The sequence below is a fragment of the Garra rufa genome, chromosome 7 (assembly GCF_049309525.1).
Source record: "Garra rufa chromosome 7, GarRuf1.0, whole genome shotgun sequence".
NCBI classification, from domain to species: domain Eukaryota; kingdom Metazoa; phylum Chordata; class Actinopteri; order Cypriniformes; family Cyprinidae; genus Garra; species Garra rufa.
The window spans coordinates 14652319-14671463 of NC_133367.1; the positions used below are offsets into that span (position 1 = coordinate 14652319).

General features: G+C 33.7%; 1 protein-coding gene across 1 annotated transcript; it reads left to right on the plus strand.

The window, feature by feature from the left end:
- Nucleotides 1-2489: 2489 nt before the first annotated feature.
- LOC141337959 (uncharacterized) lies at nt 2490-10862 on the plus strand. The gene is made up of 6 exons (XM_073843532.1): nt 2490-2619; nt 4125-4448; nt 5559-5687; nt 10201-10512; nt 10608-10655; nt 10804-10862. The coding sequence occupies exons 1-6, from the start codon at nt 2574-2576 to the stop codon at nt 10860-10862; spliced, it is 918 nt and encodes a 305-aa protein (XP_073699633.1). The 5' UTR covers nt 2490-2573.
- Nucleotides 10863-19145: the final 8283 nt, after the last annotated feature.

Below are 19145 nucleotides of genomic sequence, written 5' to 3' on the forward strand. Positions count from 1 at the left end.
AAAAAGCTGCTTTTAAAACAACAATGGAAAAAATACCACTTTTATTTCATTATGATTTATATGAATTGAAATTTAGGGGTTAGTGTTCGGGACAGCCCAATTGAAAAGTACCCAACAGATGATGTTTTAAAAATATATCAAGCTTACTACTATTTTAAATATTATTGTGGGTTTCAATAGATAATAGAAGGATCTTAGTAAAAGAATAGAATAAATATAATAGAAGTAGAATACTTTTTCAATGTTTTTTTTAGGTTTTGGGAAAGCAGTTTGCACCAATCTGTAGAATGGCCCATATGTATGTATATACAGTGTATATATATATATATATATATATATTGTTTGCACCAATATATGAGGTTCACTAAATAATCTGAAGAACCTTCTTTCACCCCAAAGAACCTTTTGTGAAACAGAAAGGTCCTTCAGATGTTAAAGGTTCTTTATGGAACCATTTAGACAAAAAAAGGTTCTTCTATGGCAGCGTGAAGCACCATTATTTCATTATTTTAAGTGTAGTTTCCTGGCATTGTGCTAATTTCTGATCATTTCTTTTAGCCGTTACGAAAATATCCTACCCGCATGTAGTTTGGATGTCAATCGCTATAGTGCTTTCGCTGTTAGTGCCGGTTTGGTGCATGGCCACAGGCTTTAAAAACTGGCGCAACAGGAACGGTAAGTAACAGAAATGCAAATCTTTTGAACTGATTTAATTTGAATGTTTTTAGGTGTAATCATTATAATAATAGGTTATTATGAAATACCACTGAGTTGCATTTAATTGGGGTTATATGGTTTTCCTAGTTTTGTTCGGGAGACTGAGGTCATGTAACTGCTGTCAATTTAAGGAGGCGCAGGAACCAGGTGAATTCCCTTCAGATAAAACTGAGCTTCCTGTGCTTAAGTGTGAACATAATTAATGAATAGTAGTGTAAAAAGTGGTCTTTCCTTTCTTTATTTATTATTGACAAAATGTTTTTATTTGAATCTCTGCCATTGTTTGACCAATGTTTATTGATAAAACAGGATCAATACAAAATACAGAACCAGTGATAGAGGGAGAACCTGTCACTCTCAACACTGGTTGTACTGAACTACAGAAAGACGATGTGGTTGAGTGGAAGTTTGGAGGCAACGTCATAGCAAAAGTCAGCAGAGCAGCCAATAAGATCTGTCAGAAGACTTATGATGGTGCTGATGGGAGGTTTAGAAACAAACTTGAGCTGGACGGTAAGACTGGATCTCTGACCATCAGGAACACCAGAAAAACAGATTCTGGAGATTATCAGCTACAGATATGCAGTAATGGAAAAGTGGAATCATATAGATTCAATGTTTCTGTCATTGGTGAGTAGCTTAGATATCATTAAGATGCACTTTATGAATTTTGACCTCTGGTGTTTTTGTGCAATCGTACAACCATGATCCGTTTACATCTTTGTGATTATTCTGTGCTTTCTTACAGATTCCAGTCATAACATACCAAATGAGTCAGTTAAGTCTCCTTTGATGAGTCAGGAGAGTTGTAGCAGATCCAATATCGAGTTGGTCTGTCAACAGTGAAGGGAAACATATCATATATCCTGTTATTTGCCTCTAAAATTCATTCACACTCATGAATGATCAAGAATGGACCATGTGAGAACCGTACTGTATACATTATGTGCACCACAATTGTGTTTCTCTGACTGATATATTTATTTCTGAGAATATATACCATATAAAGTGCAACTGGTGAATGTGAATGTTGTGTTTTTGTACATATCCTTGAGCCTGTGCTGTGTTTACAGACATACAGACATGCTTTTGCTGAAATGATCCATTTTATTTACTTATGTCTAACACTCTAATTGTTTTAATTGTTATACCTCTGCTGTACTTAAGTGACCTAATTGTATCTATAAATGCGCTTTGTATGAGTGTTTACCAAAATAATAATAGAAGACACTACTGCTTTAGCATAGCTATTATGAAACACTAGAAATACAGCACTGTTGCTTTATATTTGAACATTTGGTGATCAGTGAATACATGTGGGAGAAAATGGCATTCATTTTAATTTCAAGTTGTGATTTGGTACATTGTGCCTTATTTTTATATTTTTATTTTTTTTAGGTTTTTTTTATGTAGCCTCAATTTCAACAATATTTAGTTTTCTGTCAGTTTGTCATTTGATCAGATCTGACTATGAAATCTTAAAACGTTAGCTGGATTAAATGTATTTTGCTCTTAATGGAATGCTGCCGTTGTTTTTATTTTCACTGCTTTTAAATCGAATATGTAAATGAGAATTATGATTAAAAATTAAACGTTTATGTGAATGGTTTTGCATCTTTGTCTCAGTTTTTTGATATTCTAATATATAATTATCAAACCGCAGTTTATGAAGATATTTGACTTTTTTGACCTAGCCTAGGTTTGCTTTGGGACACTTTGAAACTGTGTGACGTAAGACCGTAGTATATGCTTATTCGCAGAAGCCACGTGACTTGATAGGTTTGTCTCGAGTCCCTCATCAGTACCCTGAATCACTGTCGTCATTCAGTTTGGATGTGGTCAGAAGCGGCATTAAAATGAGGAACCATTCTATCCTTTTGTGGATTTTATTATTCGTGGACGGTGAGTCAGTTTTATTCAAATAAATTCAACACTTTCGGTTTCAATAAGCTAACTGCAGATAATGCTCATTTGCTATTATCACGTTATATCTCCAGTGCTTCCTAACATTTTTAACCATATTTATTTACGTACAAAGTGATGTTGTGATGAGTCGCTCTGTGAAAATAGTGACACATGACAGCGTATTTTTTGAGTAAGTTGGTTGTACACGTGTGTGATTAGTAGTGAAAACTAGAGGGCGCTGACGGCCTGCATTAATCTGCGCATCACTATTTTACATTAAAACTGACAACAACACAAACGCATTAGTAGCATAAAACAGAAAAATTAATTTAGGGTTTGTCACTCATTGTCGCCGTTAGTCAGGGATATAGACAGAGCACAACGCTGTTATCAATATGAATGAACTTGTTATTGTTGCGTGACAGTCCTGTTTATTGGAGTATCGCTTCAATAAACCGGAAATAGTAAACACGCCCTTAATACAAACCACTTTAAACATCACTCGTAATTATCACCCTTTCCTTTGAAGTGCTTTACTGAATGATTTTGTAACATTAGGTGGAATAGGTTTGAATTACTGTGGCAATCAAAATGACTTCTTCGGAATAATTATGCCACCTCAACCCCAAATTAAAACCAGTACAAACACATTTTGGAACCGGAAATAGTAAACACACCCTTGATATAATTCATCCTTTTTCAAACTCGTAATTTTTGCTCTTTTCATCTTAAGTGCTTTATTGAATTATGTTGTAACAATAGGTGGAATGGGTTTGAATTACCGTGGTAATCAAAATGACTTCTTCAGAATAATTATGCCACCTCAACCTAAATTTGAATACAGCAGAACCGATACAAAAGTTGGTCTCACAATTGTGTTAAATGTGGCCTCTAAACTGTGCCATATTTTGTTTAACCTTTGTGGTTCCAGTACATGCATCTAAAGTCTGGTCAGACATAACATAGCTATTCTGTCCTTTGACCGCCATTAACACAATTGCATGTCCAGTCCATGAATTTATCACTTCTTTTTTAGTAGTTATTGTAAATGCCTTATTTATGTTTGTAGAATACTGAAGCATTAAAGGGAAACTTTTTTGTTTTCTGGTCAAATGGCCGGTGAATGGGAGTGCTAGGGGTATTACTTTGAGCGCATCAAAATCGATATTTTTACAACACTAGAAGGCTTGACACACCATGAAACTTTGCTCAAAGTATCGCCTGTGTCTCTACACATGAACTCGAGCATTGAGAACATTGTTTGTGTACACAGAGTTTACTAAAAAGAACAACTCACTTACACTGTTTGGGTTTCCACTCGCAGCCATCTTGCCAGTCAAGAAGTGTCGACACAAGTCTCACAGTCTTTCACTTTTGCTGCTACTTACTTTAAATTGTTGAATATAATGTCATAGATATAAACACTTACGGCACATGTTTTACTAAAATTACTGTGTAAGTGTAATCTTGCTCTTTGCAACACGTTTCTCTTTGTTCTTCAGGTGTGTTTGGTGCTGCTGAAGTTGCAGTGTCAGTATCAGTGATGAAGGGAGATTCTGTCACTTTACACACTGATGTTTCTGAACTACAGAATGATGATATAATAGATTGGATGAGTGAAGATGGCGTTATCATAGCTAAGATTGAAAACAAGAAAATCTCAGAAAAGTATGTTCCTGAAAAGAAGTTCGAAGGCAGACTAGAGCTGGACCATAAAACTGGATCTCTCACCATCAAAAACATCACATCTCAACATGAAGGAATTTATAAACTAGACATCGGGGGTGGACATCTAATATCCAAGAATTTCAGTGTTACTGTTCATGGTGAGTAACCCAAGTTTTAAATGTGCTATTAATTGGAATTGAAAGATAACAAATTTTACCTTGAAGGGTAAACTATTTATATTCTGATTTATAAGTAATAACTTGGAAAAAAAACAAGGAAGTTAATTGTGTTACATAATTTTCATGTCATCTTAGTAAATAAAAAGCCAATAAATGACTAAATCAGATAATTTTAACAAAAAGTGAAAACTTGATTTTTTTGTTCAAATTAAATTACTATTGTCTGTTTAATTTACTATTTTTCATGCCTTTATGTATTTTTAATGTTTATAGTTTATTTTTTGGATTTTATTATTTTGTTGTTAATTCGTATCCACGAATGTGTTATGCCAAATTAAAATAGTATTATTAATAGTATTTGACACATAGTATTTTTCATTATATTGACCTATTTGTTTGTTGTAATGACAATGTAAAATGTAATGATGGAAATTATTATATTATAAGGAAGTCCAGAAAATTCAGAAAGATAAAAACCATTTATGATGAACATTAAGTTAAAGTAAATGGAATTGTACTGCCTTTGTTTTGTTTTCTTTTCTTTTGTAAATTTCAAACAATAATACTAAAAATAAAAAAATATATAATTAACAATTGAAAACATAAAGTGTGTTGTGTTATCTTTTCCTGATGACTGATTTAGTGACTGATATAGACTTAGTGTAGACATTCTGATACTATATTTAATTAATGAGTGTCAGAGTAAGAGTAGTAGAACATGATAGGCAGCCATTAATTAATTGACTGAGGGATTGATCTTTCCTTTTCTTTCTGGCACCGTTTTAATTACAGTGGTATCCAAAGTCATGCTTTTTATCTTATTACAAATAAATTTATTGACATCACATAACCTAGTAACAGAATTTTTTGTATGAAATTGTTTGAATGTTTTGCATTTTTTTAAATGTTAATTGATTTTATATCAAGAATTTTCAATGTAACCTCAGGCTTTCACACTCTACTATATATATATATATATATATATATATTTTTTTTTTTTTTTTTTTTTTTTGAAAATTGCTTGCAGTAGTCAATCTCTGTTTTAAACGGCTCCTGTTTGTTCTCCTCATGTGTTTGTTGTTGAGACAGATGATGTGGAGTCACTATCAGTGATGGAGGGAGATTCTGTCACTCTACACACTGGTGTTACTAAAATACAGAAAGATGGTGTGATACGGTGGTTTGGAGATCAAGGCACCTGCATTGCTGCCTTAACCTGTTAACAGTCACCCCTCTTAACTGAGCTCAAACGCAAACATGACCTACACAAACTCAAAAGGTTGCAGCTTATTAACTATTTAGACTAAAAGCATAATTGTGGTCTCTTTAAAAAGATGATAGTTATGAGTTTACCGTTCAGAAGTCAGAATTCTTTAAAGTGTTATAAAAAAATAATAAAATAAGCCTAAATGTCTTGAAATGTGAATATCCATTAATTCTGAATAAAAAAGATATAGTAATAACTGTACAAAACTGTGCCAGAACAACTCAAAAAGCAATGACGTGAAAGCCATAAGTCTGGCAAATGTATTAGTCAAATTTTATAGAGTTTTAATAAAAATGAGATTAATTTGAGTTTTTCTTCTCTTATAGAATGTGCATTTAAAAACGGCATTCTGGCTGATTAATATGGGGCAAAACCTACTCTGCCTGATTTTCTGCAATCTTCCACATCCTTATTCTGATGGTTTTAGTTTTTACACATTTATGCCTGTGTTATATTTTTTTTGAAATAGCACTCTGCACCCAACAATATACAAAAATGAATGCATATATGTTAAAAGAAGTAGTCAGCACTATTTATTTTGCCCCACGACAATTTAAACCTAAAAATGTATCTTAATTGACAAATTTGTTGTCAAAATCATACATTGTGATTCCTGCTTAAGTCATTCAGTGACTGGTTTCTCCCTGTGACTCTGTGGTGCCTTGAAAATATTGTTACAATTGTTTAAGTAACCCAACATAGCCCTGCTGACTAAACCAATGATGTGAGTTTGAGGGAATTCTTTGTTTTTCTAACCAATAAAAAAGGGGGTATACGTGTTTGGAAACCTGTCAGAAAACACTCATTGTTTTTGTTATTTTTGTTCAGTTATTTGTGTTACATTTGTGGTGCATATATTAGACAAAGAAAATATTAAGATACTTAAATATAGGTATTTAAACTACAAAATGTCAATGCTTGGAAATATACATATGGCTGAAACCCAAATACCAACAATCTACATAATCTCTGTAATTATCTATTTATTGGCTGCATTTTGCATTCATCTGAACTGAATTAGCTTTAAAGTGGCTACCTGTGAGCAGTAAATATTATAGATAGGGGATTTTTGGACATCACAACAGCCTGTGGTGCTGTTAAAATGTTTTGAATGAATAACCAATCAGCAATCCAGAAAGACCACTGAAGGCGGAATTATTCTGCACATAAGACTCTATCAAACTTGATAATATAGCGATTTAACACTGAAACACACATCAGAGGGCAAAATTTATTGAAAAATGTCAAGAATTATAATTTACTTTGAAAAAAAATATTATGTAAACAAAGCGAATATGTCGATTTTCTTCCTAAATTAACACTGTTTGAACTAAAAAGTCGAATTAAATTTAGTTTTTTGTAATATTGTCATGAAAACTACACTGGTGTTAGCATGCTTTAATTCATCTGTTATTGTCACTGGACAAAAACAGTTAAGAACTCCCGGTTTTAATGTTCCTTGAAGTTATGACAAATTTCGATACTAATTAAAATCAATTTATCGCTATGAGAATACGGTAGTAAATATCGAACCCTGAAACTCTGAGCTTTCGAATGACATATTGTTTGCCATTTTTAATTAAAACTGTAATGTTACAATCATTTAGTAAATGTAAACAAACAAATTTTGGAACCGGCCATGGTCTCAAGCAAGTTAATGGATTAAACAGCGATGTTGACGAGAGATGGAGTAACATACATCTGAATAATCAGACCGGAGATCTCACCGTTAGAAATATCCAAATGAAACAGTCTAGAGTTTATAAAGTGGAGATCAACACCATTCATATGATCTTGCACATGGAATTCAAAATTACTGTTGGTGAGTACCTTAATTTTTTCTGTAAGCGTATAAGATTTTATTAGAAATTAGTTCTGTTGTCGTATTTTCGACTTTTAAGCGAACAGTTAAGTTGCTCAATTAAACACTTACATGTACGCTAAATTAAATAGAATTTAATCATAACAAGTCTGCCAGCTGATATGTAATTAGTAAACCGACAACATGCTTCGATCAGTGTGACATGTATAGCCCCTGAGAACAAAAGTTCACTCTTGCAGATCAGGTATTGTGGTAGATTGTGCAAATTAAAGAATAATGCAATGGAGAATACGTTTTTTTATCAAGTTTTACTTATCTCTCACTTAACAACCTGTGGTTAAATTAAACAAGGTTAGAAGTTCATAAATTGTTTATGGCAGCAGTATAGGGAAAAATGAATAAATAAATTGTAAAAAAAAAAAAAAAAACTCCTTCTTGTTGAAGAACATAGTTCTTGAAATGTATGGAATCAAAACATGACTTAATTTAATTTCTCAATTCTCTCAGTTTATGTTAACCCTCTGGGGTTCTTCGCCGAGCAGTCACACTCAGGGCCCTCACGGTCAAAAGTGACCGGAGCCCTGAAATCATTATTTCTTTTTTTTCAGTAAAATCAATCAAATGTATTTTTGTTCAATAATATTTTTTCTTTTTTTCTGTCGTGTTTTGACAGAATTTTATGATAATAATTAATATTTATGCAACAATTATGATCTATTTTTTCCCATTGAATATAGTAGAATTTTTTTAAATATATATAATTTTTATTATTTTTTAATTAATGCTGTATTTTAGTTTAAAGTAGATACCTGGCCTATAGAAAATAATTTTTTGAAGTCAGATTTGTGCCATCTGGTGGCGTAGTGAGCATAATTACCAGGCAATATCCTATTTTAACCACTAGATGGATGTAATGCTCTCTATAGAAGGATTTGTGAATTCTAGTTGTTTTTGCACATATTTGCCAATGCCTTTTCAGGTTGTGGATTTTAATATATAAAATTAGATTATCAAAGACTATTTTTTTATTATTTGCCAAGTTTTTTGTTTGTTTGATTGGTTTAACTGGTAATTTGAAGCGCCAGTTTTACTTTATAATACAGTCAGACCAGAACATTGCATTAGAAAGAGAAACAATGGAAAGCATTTTGTTACCCATTGTTTTAATTCTAACTTAATAAAAATGCAGTTCTTTCAGTCATACCATTTTTTTTATTTTGTAACCTTTTTATAATGAACATTTTGATTTAAATATTTTTTTTGTAAAATTCAATAAACAATAACTCTTATTTAGCACAGCAATTATGAACAGCAACAGCATGGGCAACAAAATAACAGCAAAAGTATAATTATCAAACATTAAATGGAAAATAGAGAAATAAAAATATTTTAAATATCATCCTAACCCTATTTACATATTATGTGCATTCTTTTTTTACATATTCAATGAACAGTACCTCTTATTCAAAAGGCAACAGCAATTATGAACATAAATCTAAAATAACAGCAAAAGTATAACAATTGTCAAACAGTAAATAAAAAAATAGAGGAAAAAAAAGTTTGTTTTAAATATCATCCTAACTATAATTACATATTATTTACATACTAATTGTGATTACAGATCAGGTTGTGACAAATCACAACATAGTGTCTCCATATAGCACTTTGAGCAAATGATGCTTGTTTTGAAATCTTTTTTCCGTGTGTGTGTGTGTGTGTGTGTGTGTGTGTGACATGGTGTATGACTTTTGCATTTTGGATCCAATGTCTCCCTTTTATTTGATTCATAGTCTCACATTTCTCTGTTACAGTCTCATCAATCTCATATTTCCCTGTGTGTGTGTGTGTGTGTGTGTGTGTGTGTGTGTGTGTGTGTGTGTGTGTGTCTGTGTGTCTATTTTGGAACTCTGATGGCTTACAGTCTTATGCTTTAATTGCTGTGTGCTTTATTTCTTACATTGATTGCTTCTATTTCACACATTTCCCAAAATTAGCTTTTGAAATGACACACGTTCATTTGTGTGTGCGTGTGTTTGTGTGTGTATAAGTGTGTGTGTGTGTGAGTGTATTGTAGTGTTTTGCACTCTTGATGTTTTAGAGAGTCACCCCTTCACAGTTGTGTGCTTTTTTTCTGGATTGTGGCTGATTTGTAGATTGTATGCACAAAAAAACTCTGTATTTTCATATTTTTGCCAATTTCCCATTCATTTCCTATGGCCGGTCATTTTGACCCGAAGACCCTGAGTGTGACTATTTTTTTTACGACCACTTAGACTTTTCCAATCCTGTCCCCAATTTTTTTGTGTGTTCATATACCAAATACCATAAAAGTCACCAGGTTTCATACCATTCCGATGAAGCTACGATTTTTAAAATTTTTTTATTTAAAAAATTCCGGTCAAAAGTGACCGAAGAACCCCAGAGGGTTAATAAAACTTTAAGAATTACAGCACACACCGGGCTTCAAAGACAGTTGGCCAACAGGTTTCTTCAAGTCAAGAAGATGTATTTGGCCAATTGACAGAAGACTTGTTACGCCATGTATCTAAAATATTCCCAAATGAAACAGTGTTGAATCCCCTGTAATATGAATTTTATATCTGAGTTACCTGTTTGTTCTCATAAGTGTTTGTTTCTAACAGGTGCCGCGAAGACTGTGTCAGTGAAGGAGGGAGAATCTGTCACTCTACACACTGGTCTTATTGACATACAAAGATATGATCTGATATTGTGGAAGTTTGAAGACCATCTCATTGCTGAAATCAATAAAGGGACTAATCAGTTCATAGTACTTGAAAATGCTGATGTGAGATTTAAAGGCAGACTGCAGCTAAATGAAAAAACAGGATCTCTCAACATCAGTGGCTCTGAAACCACAGACTCTGGAGATTATCATCTAAACATGAGCAACAAAATGTGCACCTTACACAGGACCATCGTTCTTACTGTCAAAGGTGAGTAGACACACGCATTTCTTAAATACATTTTTTTTTTATATAATATGATCAAACCGACAGTTTCACTCATAGTAATTATGGTCTCATTTTAGCTATTGTAACACCAAAGGGCCACACTGAAGATCCAGGTCTTCACCCAGGTTATATAGCACTGATATGTGCTTGTATAGCCTTAGTTGCAGTTACAGTTGCTTTTGTGATTTACTGTAAACGCAAGAGTAAGTATTATCCACAGTTTTTATAACATGAAAGAACATAGGTGAAATCTTAATTTTATGATGATTATAGATGAAGGGCAGATACTGAAAGAGTGTGAGCTGTCTGAGAAAAATGAACAAAGCTGCTGAGTTATGATCTGCTTGATCTCTGCATTATGTTAGACATTTTGTGTCTTTTCTGCCAGTGATGTGCTTGTATGAAGTTTGTACATTTGAGATAATAATACCATCACAAATACACAACAGTAATACAGAAATATTAAATACAGTACTTATCTTGTAATGCTTTACTTTAGAGCAAACAGTGTAAATGAGAAAGGTGTATAAAAGTGTGCCATTACTGTACATGTCCTGAGATAGGGAAAAGGTTTTACTGTTAGCCTTAATAGAAGCTTAAAAGGGGGGGTAAAAAGAAAGTTTAGCTATCAAGACTCTGACTCTAAACAGAGCAGTAATGCTAAAAGAAAACAAAATTAATCTTGTATTTTCAGTAATTACATATATTTCTGTGTTTGTTTCCAAAAGACGGAATTATCTAAGCAGGAACTCCAATGTGGTAAGATACTGATCTGTTCAGTTTGTATGATGCTGTACCTGTGAGTGTTTTCACTGTTGAAAGAATGTGTTTTCTTTATGTGTGTGAATGCATGCATGACCTGTATATACTGTAAAATTCAAACTATATTACATTCATTGCTGTGTCTCTTTCTGTATTTTTACAACAGGTTTCAGGAAGGAACAATTGAATCAACCTCAGAATCAGCATGAATCCATCCACTGTATATAACCACTGTATATATCCATACATAACCACTGTAACAATATAAACGTAGCTAAGCTGTATAAAGAAACACAAGCTTTATTTGCAATAAACAGATAAGCAAGGTTTGGTTGATATATTAGTTTACATTACACACTCATCAGTGTATTCTTAATCTGTCTCTCTCTGTGAGAGACACAGTTTACATATCTTTGACTCATGCAGTGTAATGTGCGGCATTATATGGACACTTTGTGTGGCTTTTTTTATTGGAGAATTGAAGTTCTCTTATTTAAGAATAAGCTAACTTCTTGCATTTCCATTTTGAATTTTGTAGCATATTAAACAAATTTATAGATTTTGTTTTTTGAATTAAATCTGACTCTTTTTTGTTGTTGTTAATCTGAAATGATAAATATGATCTAAATGTATACAGATATACAGCTGCTCCACTGTCTGATAATTTCTGCACTAGTGAACATACACTGTTTAAAATGCATAAAAATCAAATAAGGTAACTAGTATTTATTCAGCCTTTAACTGAATATGCACTGTATGTGAATGAACATAATAAAAAAGCTATCATTTCCTAATAAACTTGTGAAATGTGTTATTCCATCTAGTTATTTACTTCAAACAAGTAAGGAAAATATATCTGTCTTCACAATATTGATTTAAATGGTTCTTATTTGTTTAATCTTTAAGCTGTTCGGATGTGAATTTGTGATTGGTCTTATATGTGTTAAGGGTCACTTCTGTGATTAAGTTCACTAGTTTAGTTCATGCAGTGTTTGATTTGTGTGCAAACACACAATAAAGCCAAATGAACTGATAAAAGTAAGACTATTATATGAAGTCAGAGTAAACAGTTGACGGATTGGAGGTTTCTGAAATGGTAACAGGATTAGGAAACACGTTTGCATGTCTTATCCCTAGAAGCAGGCTATTTGCTCTTTTGCCTATACTTTACTTTTTTTTTTTTTTTTTTTTTTTTTTTTTTTTTACTGTAACTTAAATGGCACCAGGTTTGTATCAGACTATACCATTGAAATAAATATTAAAAGAAATACTGAAAAATGTTGAGGCAGAAAAAGAAAGAAACAAACTGTTTATTAAACTGCTATACAGTATCAAGGCATCACCGTTTTAATGTCTGTGTTCTTCCGAATCTTCTGATGTCATTAATCAAAAGAACAACAGCTGCCACAGCAGCCACACTTATCAGACCAGTGACTACCAATCTGATAACAGCTTCAGGAGAGTCAAAACAAAGGTCACAGCCTGAGGAAAGACAATAAATCAACCACTGAGTAAAACAATCATAATGAAAACTCTTTCACAAAAATGCAAAAAAACTGGATTTAGACTACCTGAATGTATTTGACAGAGTTGAGTGATGTCCAGATGGTTGGTCTGGGTGCTGACAGGATTATTCACCATGCAGCTGTAGGTGTTTTTATCCTGATATTCCACCTCCAGAGGTAGAGAGAGACTGATGCTGAGATCAGACACACTGATGCTGGACAATAAACTGTTTCCTTTGTACCAGGAGAGAGTCACATGACTAATATTCAACACTGAACACAAGAAGGTCCTTGAAGATCCTTCAGCCGATATAGCACACTGTGAAGTATCACTGAAGATTACAGGAATAGGCACAGGAACTGGGAAACAAATAAAAAGAGGAAACATAAACACAACTATAAAGACTTCAAATTATTTACAACCTCTACAACTTTATCTCACCGTAAACATTGACAGCGAATCGCTTGGTTGACTTCTTATTTCCGATAATGATGCTCAGCTGATAAACACCATTGTGTTCATTAGTGATGTTTGTGACGGTGAGATCTCCAGTCTCTCTTTTGAGCTGCATTCTGTCTCCAAATTTCTCGTCATTGTAAGTTGTAATGTTTCCCGAGGCTATTCTGATTATACGAGTTCTGCTCAATCCAAAGCGCCACTCGATCTCATCTTCCTTTTGTATTTTTGCAAGACCGGTACGGAGGGTGAACGAATCTCCCTCCATCGCTGGCACGATCTCATCTGTCTCAACACCAAACACTCCTGGAGATCAATTAAGTAATTATTTTCAATATTCTAAATGATTTAAATACTAAAAAGAGCAACGCTGAAGCAAGTAGTCAAATATTTATTACTCACCAACAAGAGGAAAAAAACATAAACAGAACAAAACGAGCGCTTGTATCATATTCTTCAGCCGTTTGAGATAGATCCGTACAATGGCTTTAATGAGCGATTTCATGAAACATGTCGCGTCTTTAATATGGTCCTTTTATCTTAGATATGTCTAGACAACTTGCAGTTTAGAGCTAGAAAAACTCCTCAGCCAATCAGAAAAATGCTTTTCAGTCTGCGCGCCTCCGTGAAGCGCGCCGCAAGCGATATAGCCTATATGAACGCGCAACAGCAAATACTGATGTTGTGGCTCAGTTTAATAGTTTCGCATTCCGGTTTTTTTCCTTAGCTTTTAATAAAAACACAGAACAGTAACATCTGTTTATCACTTGTTTCCATAGATATGACATAAGACTGTACTCAGCCTTTACCCTGTTGAAAATGCTTTACCTTTGCTTTGAGAGCAAACTTGCAGAGAAGCTGTTATTTTTTCCAGAATGTTTGTTTGGTTCGTTCTACTTCTGTGTTAAGCTATTGAAATGTAGATACATTACAGCTGTCCCAAGCGCAAGAAAGTGGTGTCAGTGTTACTGGAGCCATTATTTTTTACAGTGGAAATTGTGAGTGAAAATCTGACTTAAAGAAAAATAATGCCTTAGCCCGTTTACACATCAGTCAACCGCACACATGCAATAGTAGACAGGAGCAAGACGTCTGTCCACCCAACAGAAGCCACATTCATTTGGGTCATTCTGCCACTAAACTGGTCTGAATTATACTCAGACCACAGCAGGTTTCATTTTGACTCAGAAACGGAACTGCTAAAGTGTTAAAAGCATACAGTGGAAACAAGATGTTTCTTGCACGAGAACAATAACACCTTTATTTAACCCTTAGGTGAAGTCATACCCTAAGATTTATGATATAGCAAGAAAAGAAGCCCTTCACTAAACATCAGACATCAAGTGGGTCCCCAAGAGCAAGGTTGAAGATATACTTTAAGAGACCCTTCCTCTACTCACTAAATCTAGTCGTCTTAAAAGGAAATCTGTTCACTGATCTAAATGACTGGTTCTTGTGGTTTATTTTCAGCACGTTCACTGCAGTTCAAGGCTCTGTCATGTCAATAGGGAACAACAGCATTAACAAAACCTGTCCCTCATTTCCAAACCCCAGCCTCCAATGAAGAACTGACTTGACAAGAATTTTACACATTAATTCTACGTCTGTGGTTTATCCACTTCTCATTTCATACTGCTGAACATTTTTTTTTGTTACTTTGAGCTCCATCGACCACATCCTGTTGAGTTGTTTGACACGATCTCAGCAGACTCAAATTGACCATTAATGTTGTTATTGTGCATAAAGTGAGATTTTAAAGTTTGGATTGTGTATTTATTCCCTACTAGTATTAAATTCATCACTTAGCCATTATATGTTGCACTCTTTTTTGATTAATGAAATCACTAATGCTACTTTTCTAGGGGGACAACACTATTGTGCAGTTGTATTGTTTTTGTTGTATTGGTGTGTTTTATTATTATATTATAATTTAAAATGTGATTTAAAATAATATGAAATTACATTTAGTATTTATTTATTTATTCTACTACACTGCATTCACACACACATCATTTTTTTGACTCAGACTGGACGCTGGTCTCACTTCTGGTGCGTCCCCTAGTGACGAAACGTGAATACATATTTTCTGCAATGTCATTTTTGACGCTAGTGATGTTGCTTATAATTCCTGTAGAATGATGTTCACTGTTCACTTTTATTTTTGATTTATATTATTTTAAAACTGAGTGCTGGTTTTCTTAATGTAGTCAAACATGGTTAAATAAACTGTCATCTTATTTACATAGCCTACTTAAATTTTCTGCAGGTTACATAAACACTCCAGGAGATGGCGACAAGTGACTGTGTTTTGCTGTGTAACAATCGTCTCCATTGAAGCTGAACTAAAGATTTCATTTCAGGTTTGCGTTTTTTTTTTTTAATGTATGTATAAACAAAGTTAACAGGTAAACTGTAAACAGCTTCGCCATTGCAGTCTGTAAAAAGGGTCCATTAAACAGTATTTGGAAAGGGTCCAGCACTATAAGTGAAGCCATGAATTCAGTCCAGAAGGAACTTGCATCACATACTACAAAATGTTGGTGAAGAAGAAAGTTTGGAAACAGAGACATTTTAATATTAATAGAGCGATTGCACTTACATCATGGTTTGATGACTGACCAGGATGCACAGCCATATTGGAGATACTTGGATGTAAACAACAGCATTGATTACACGGTTATTGTACAACTGAATATGTTGTTCTGCTAGTTAATGCTGTCTTAACCACGGCTAGAAAACGTGTGGAAGCTTCTAAAATCATATAGAGAAGGACTTTCTAAGCAGCAAATGGTGATTTTTTTTTGTTGTTGATAAACTAAAGTTGGTAAATAGTATACATATGAACAGTATTCAATAAGATATTAGCATAATATTTCACCTACCTGACTGGAAATGCTAAGAACAAACACAAATGTTGAAAACAAATAGGGAAATTGTGACAAATGTGGACAAATAGAAAAGTGATGAATATGAAATAGCAAGATTTCAACTTATTCAAGCTGTAAGATCTTTGGGAATAAATAAGGAATACAGAATCAAGAATTCATAATTTTTTTTATACAAGATGGATCAATAGAATTAAGGACACCCTTATTAAAAAAAAAAAAATTTGTTTAAAAAATTTGTTTATTCAACTTCCCAATATCCACTCCACACTCCTGTCCAATAGGTGGCGGAAAGGCGCCGTTTATGTTAGACTGCATTAAAAGACGAAGCAGAAGCGAAGCTCTCCGAACTCTACATATTTTGTTTTGTTTTAAAAAAAAAATATTTGCAAAGATTTCGAAGCATCAAAAATCAGTAAAAAAGCAAGTGCAAGACATGCATTCAGACTATCAGGAAGAGCATACAACGGTAAAGGAAGAGTTTATTTTAGATTACAGTGAGGTCAAGAGTGATCCAGAACCCTTCATAGTGAAGCATGAAGACACTGAAGAACCAAGAGGTTGGTGCTTGTTTTTGCTTCTGCGTTAACAATGATGATATTATAACTAGTATCAAAAGTACATGTACATTTTTATAATGTAATGGAGATAATGGAAGGTGATTGTATCAGTATTTATGTAATAATTAAAGGGATTGTTCACAAAAAGTGAAATTCTGAAATGAATTTTATACTCAAAATTAAATGCACCCAATTCATGGAAAGTGCTGCTACATAAAATTAAATTGTTTTTAAAAATCACCAATTGTATAGCGATTGTAGCAAACGTCCTTTTCCTTCACTTGTCAGTCTTTGACTTTTTTCCTTTCATTTTAGACCTGATAGAAGAGAATAAGGAGAGTAAGGAACTGAATGAAGATGAGGTGAAACACCATGATATCAAAACTGAAGAAAACTCTTTGAGTCTCTCACAGAATGAAAGTACATTTTTATTAAGAAGAAGAGCCAGCAAAAAATTCACTTGCCCTCATTGTGGAAAAATATTCCCATACAAACAAAGTCTTGACGATCACATGGAAATTCATACTAGACGGAAGCCACGCACAGAATCCCTGAGCATTCATTCAAAGGAGAAGCCTCACATGTGTTCTTTGTGTGGGAAAATTTTTTCCCGGCTGGGGGATTTAAAATTACACAAGAAAAGACACAGACGTGTAAAGAATCTTGTTTGCTTTGGTTGTGGGAAGATTTTTAAGACATATTCTGAAATGGAACGTCACCAGAGGACTCACACCGGAGAAAAACCTTACAAGTGTTCACACTGTGGCAAGGGATTCAGTCAAGCAGCAAATCTGAAAGCACATGTAAGGATCCACACTGGCGAGAAACCGCATACATGTGATCAATGTGGGAAGAGTTTTACCCAAACAAATGGTCTTAAATCACATCTGCATTCTCATTCTGGAGAAAAAGCGTTTAACTGTGATCAGTGTGGTAAAAAATTTGTTAGGGCACAATACCTGAAGAGGCACCTGCAAGTTCATTCAGAAGAGAAGCCTCACATGTGTACTTTGTGTGGAAAGAGCTTTTCACGACTGAATGTTTTAAAATTACACCAGAAAAGACACAGTGGTGTGAAAGACCATGAGTGCTTTAAGTGTGAGAGGAACTTTAGTACAGATGCTGAACTGAAACAGCACCAGAAAATTCACACTAGTGAAAATTCTTGAACTGGTGAACAAACCATGTTGTGGCAAGATTAAATGAGTCTGGATAATATTTTTCCTACTGCCTTCTGGTTGTACTAACAATAATTTCATGATTTTTGTTATATGTTATGTGTGCCTGTTTGCCCTTCTCTGGCCAAGTCAACCCCTGATGTTTGTCTGAATCAACACATTCAGTGACTGGGGTCCGGTCATCAAAAGGTTTTTTTCAGTTAAGCTGTCCATCCCTAGAAACACTTAGGAATAAACAAGTAAAAGTCCATATTAACTGTAATTAAGACACATAAAAGTGCATTTACCAGTAATAAATTAACTACCAAGGGGCTACCAAGGCCAGGCTCCCATTTCTGTTTGGCGGCAATATCAGGCAAAAGTTAAACATTGCAGCCAAGAACAAAAATAAAAATGACTTTATATAATGCTGTTTTGTGTTGTTCATTTTAAGGAATTTGTATGTGTTGTATTAGTATATGTTTTGCCCTGACCTGTGCTGTGATGACGGTCATGTTGTAGCAGCAAAATTACCACAGCAAATTACCATTCAATTTACTGTAACACCTTCACTATAGTGTGGTTCAAAAACACTAGTATTTACTGGAGCAATTTTACATGAACTATAAATTACTATATTATTTATTTTTTCACCATTTTGGTTCACACAATATGGTTCACAACACCACAGTATTTACTAGAGAACTTTACTATAAATACTATAATATTTTCCTCACCGTTTACTGTAGTACCTTTACTATAGTAAGGTTCAAAAAAGTATATTTACTAGAAAAATTTACGTTAAATTACTACAGTATTTTGACCACAGTTTACTAGTACTTTTTACTATAGTAGAGTTCAAAAACACTATAGTATTTAGTAGAGAAATTTACTATAAACTACTACAGTATTTTCCCCACAGTTTACTAGAACTTTTTTACTTTTTTACTTTTTTACTATAGTAGGGATGCCAACCCTCAGAGGACCGCAGATGATGCCAGCCTTGAAACAACATACAGCACTACATAATTTTCCTACAAGTTTGATTACAGCACATAACCATTGCAATTAATGTTCATCATCTGTTTAATTACACAGTTACTGATTTAATATTTATATCATATGTGCATCGACTCAACATACAGTATTCACCACTAATAAGCTACTAAATATATTGTAGTAGCCTAAAACTTTTGTGCAGCTGCTCTGCAACAATCTGTATTGTAAAAAGCGCTATACAAATAAACTTGAATTGAATTGAATAGGGTTAAAAAAAAAACACTATAGTA

Excerpts from the sequence above, each read along its gene's own strand:
- LOC141337959 (XM_073843532.1), top strand. The coding sequence starts at position 2,574 with ATGAGGAACCATTCTATCCTTTTGTGGATTTTATTATTCGTGGACG. Across the intron at positions 2,620-4,124 it reads GATTTTATTATTCGTGGACG|GTGTGTTTGGTGCTGCTGAA; the intron begins GTGAGTCAGTTT and ends TTTGTTCTTCAG. Across the intron at positions 10,513-10,607 it reads CATCGTTCTTACTGTCAAAG|CTATTGTAACACCAAAGGGC; the intron begins GTGAGTAGACAC and ends GTCTCATTTTAG.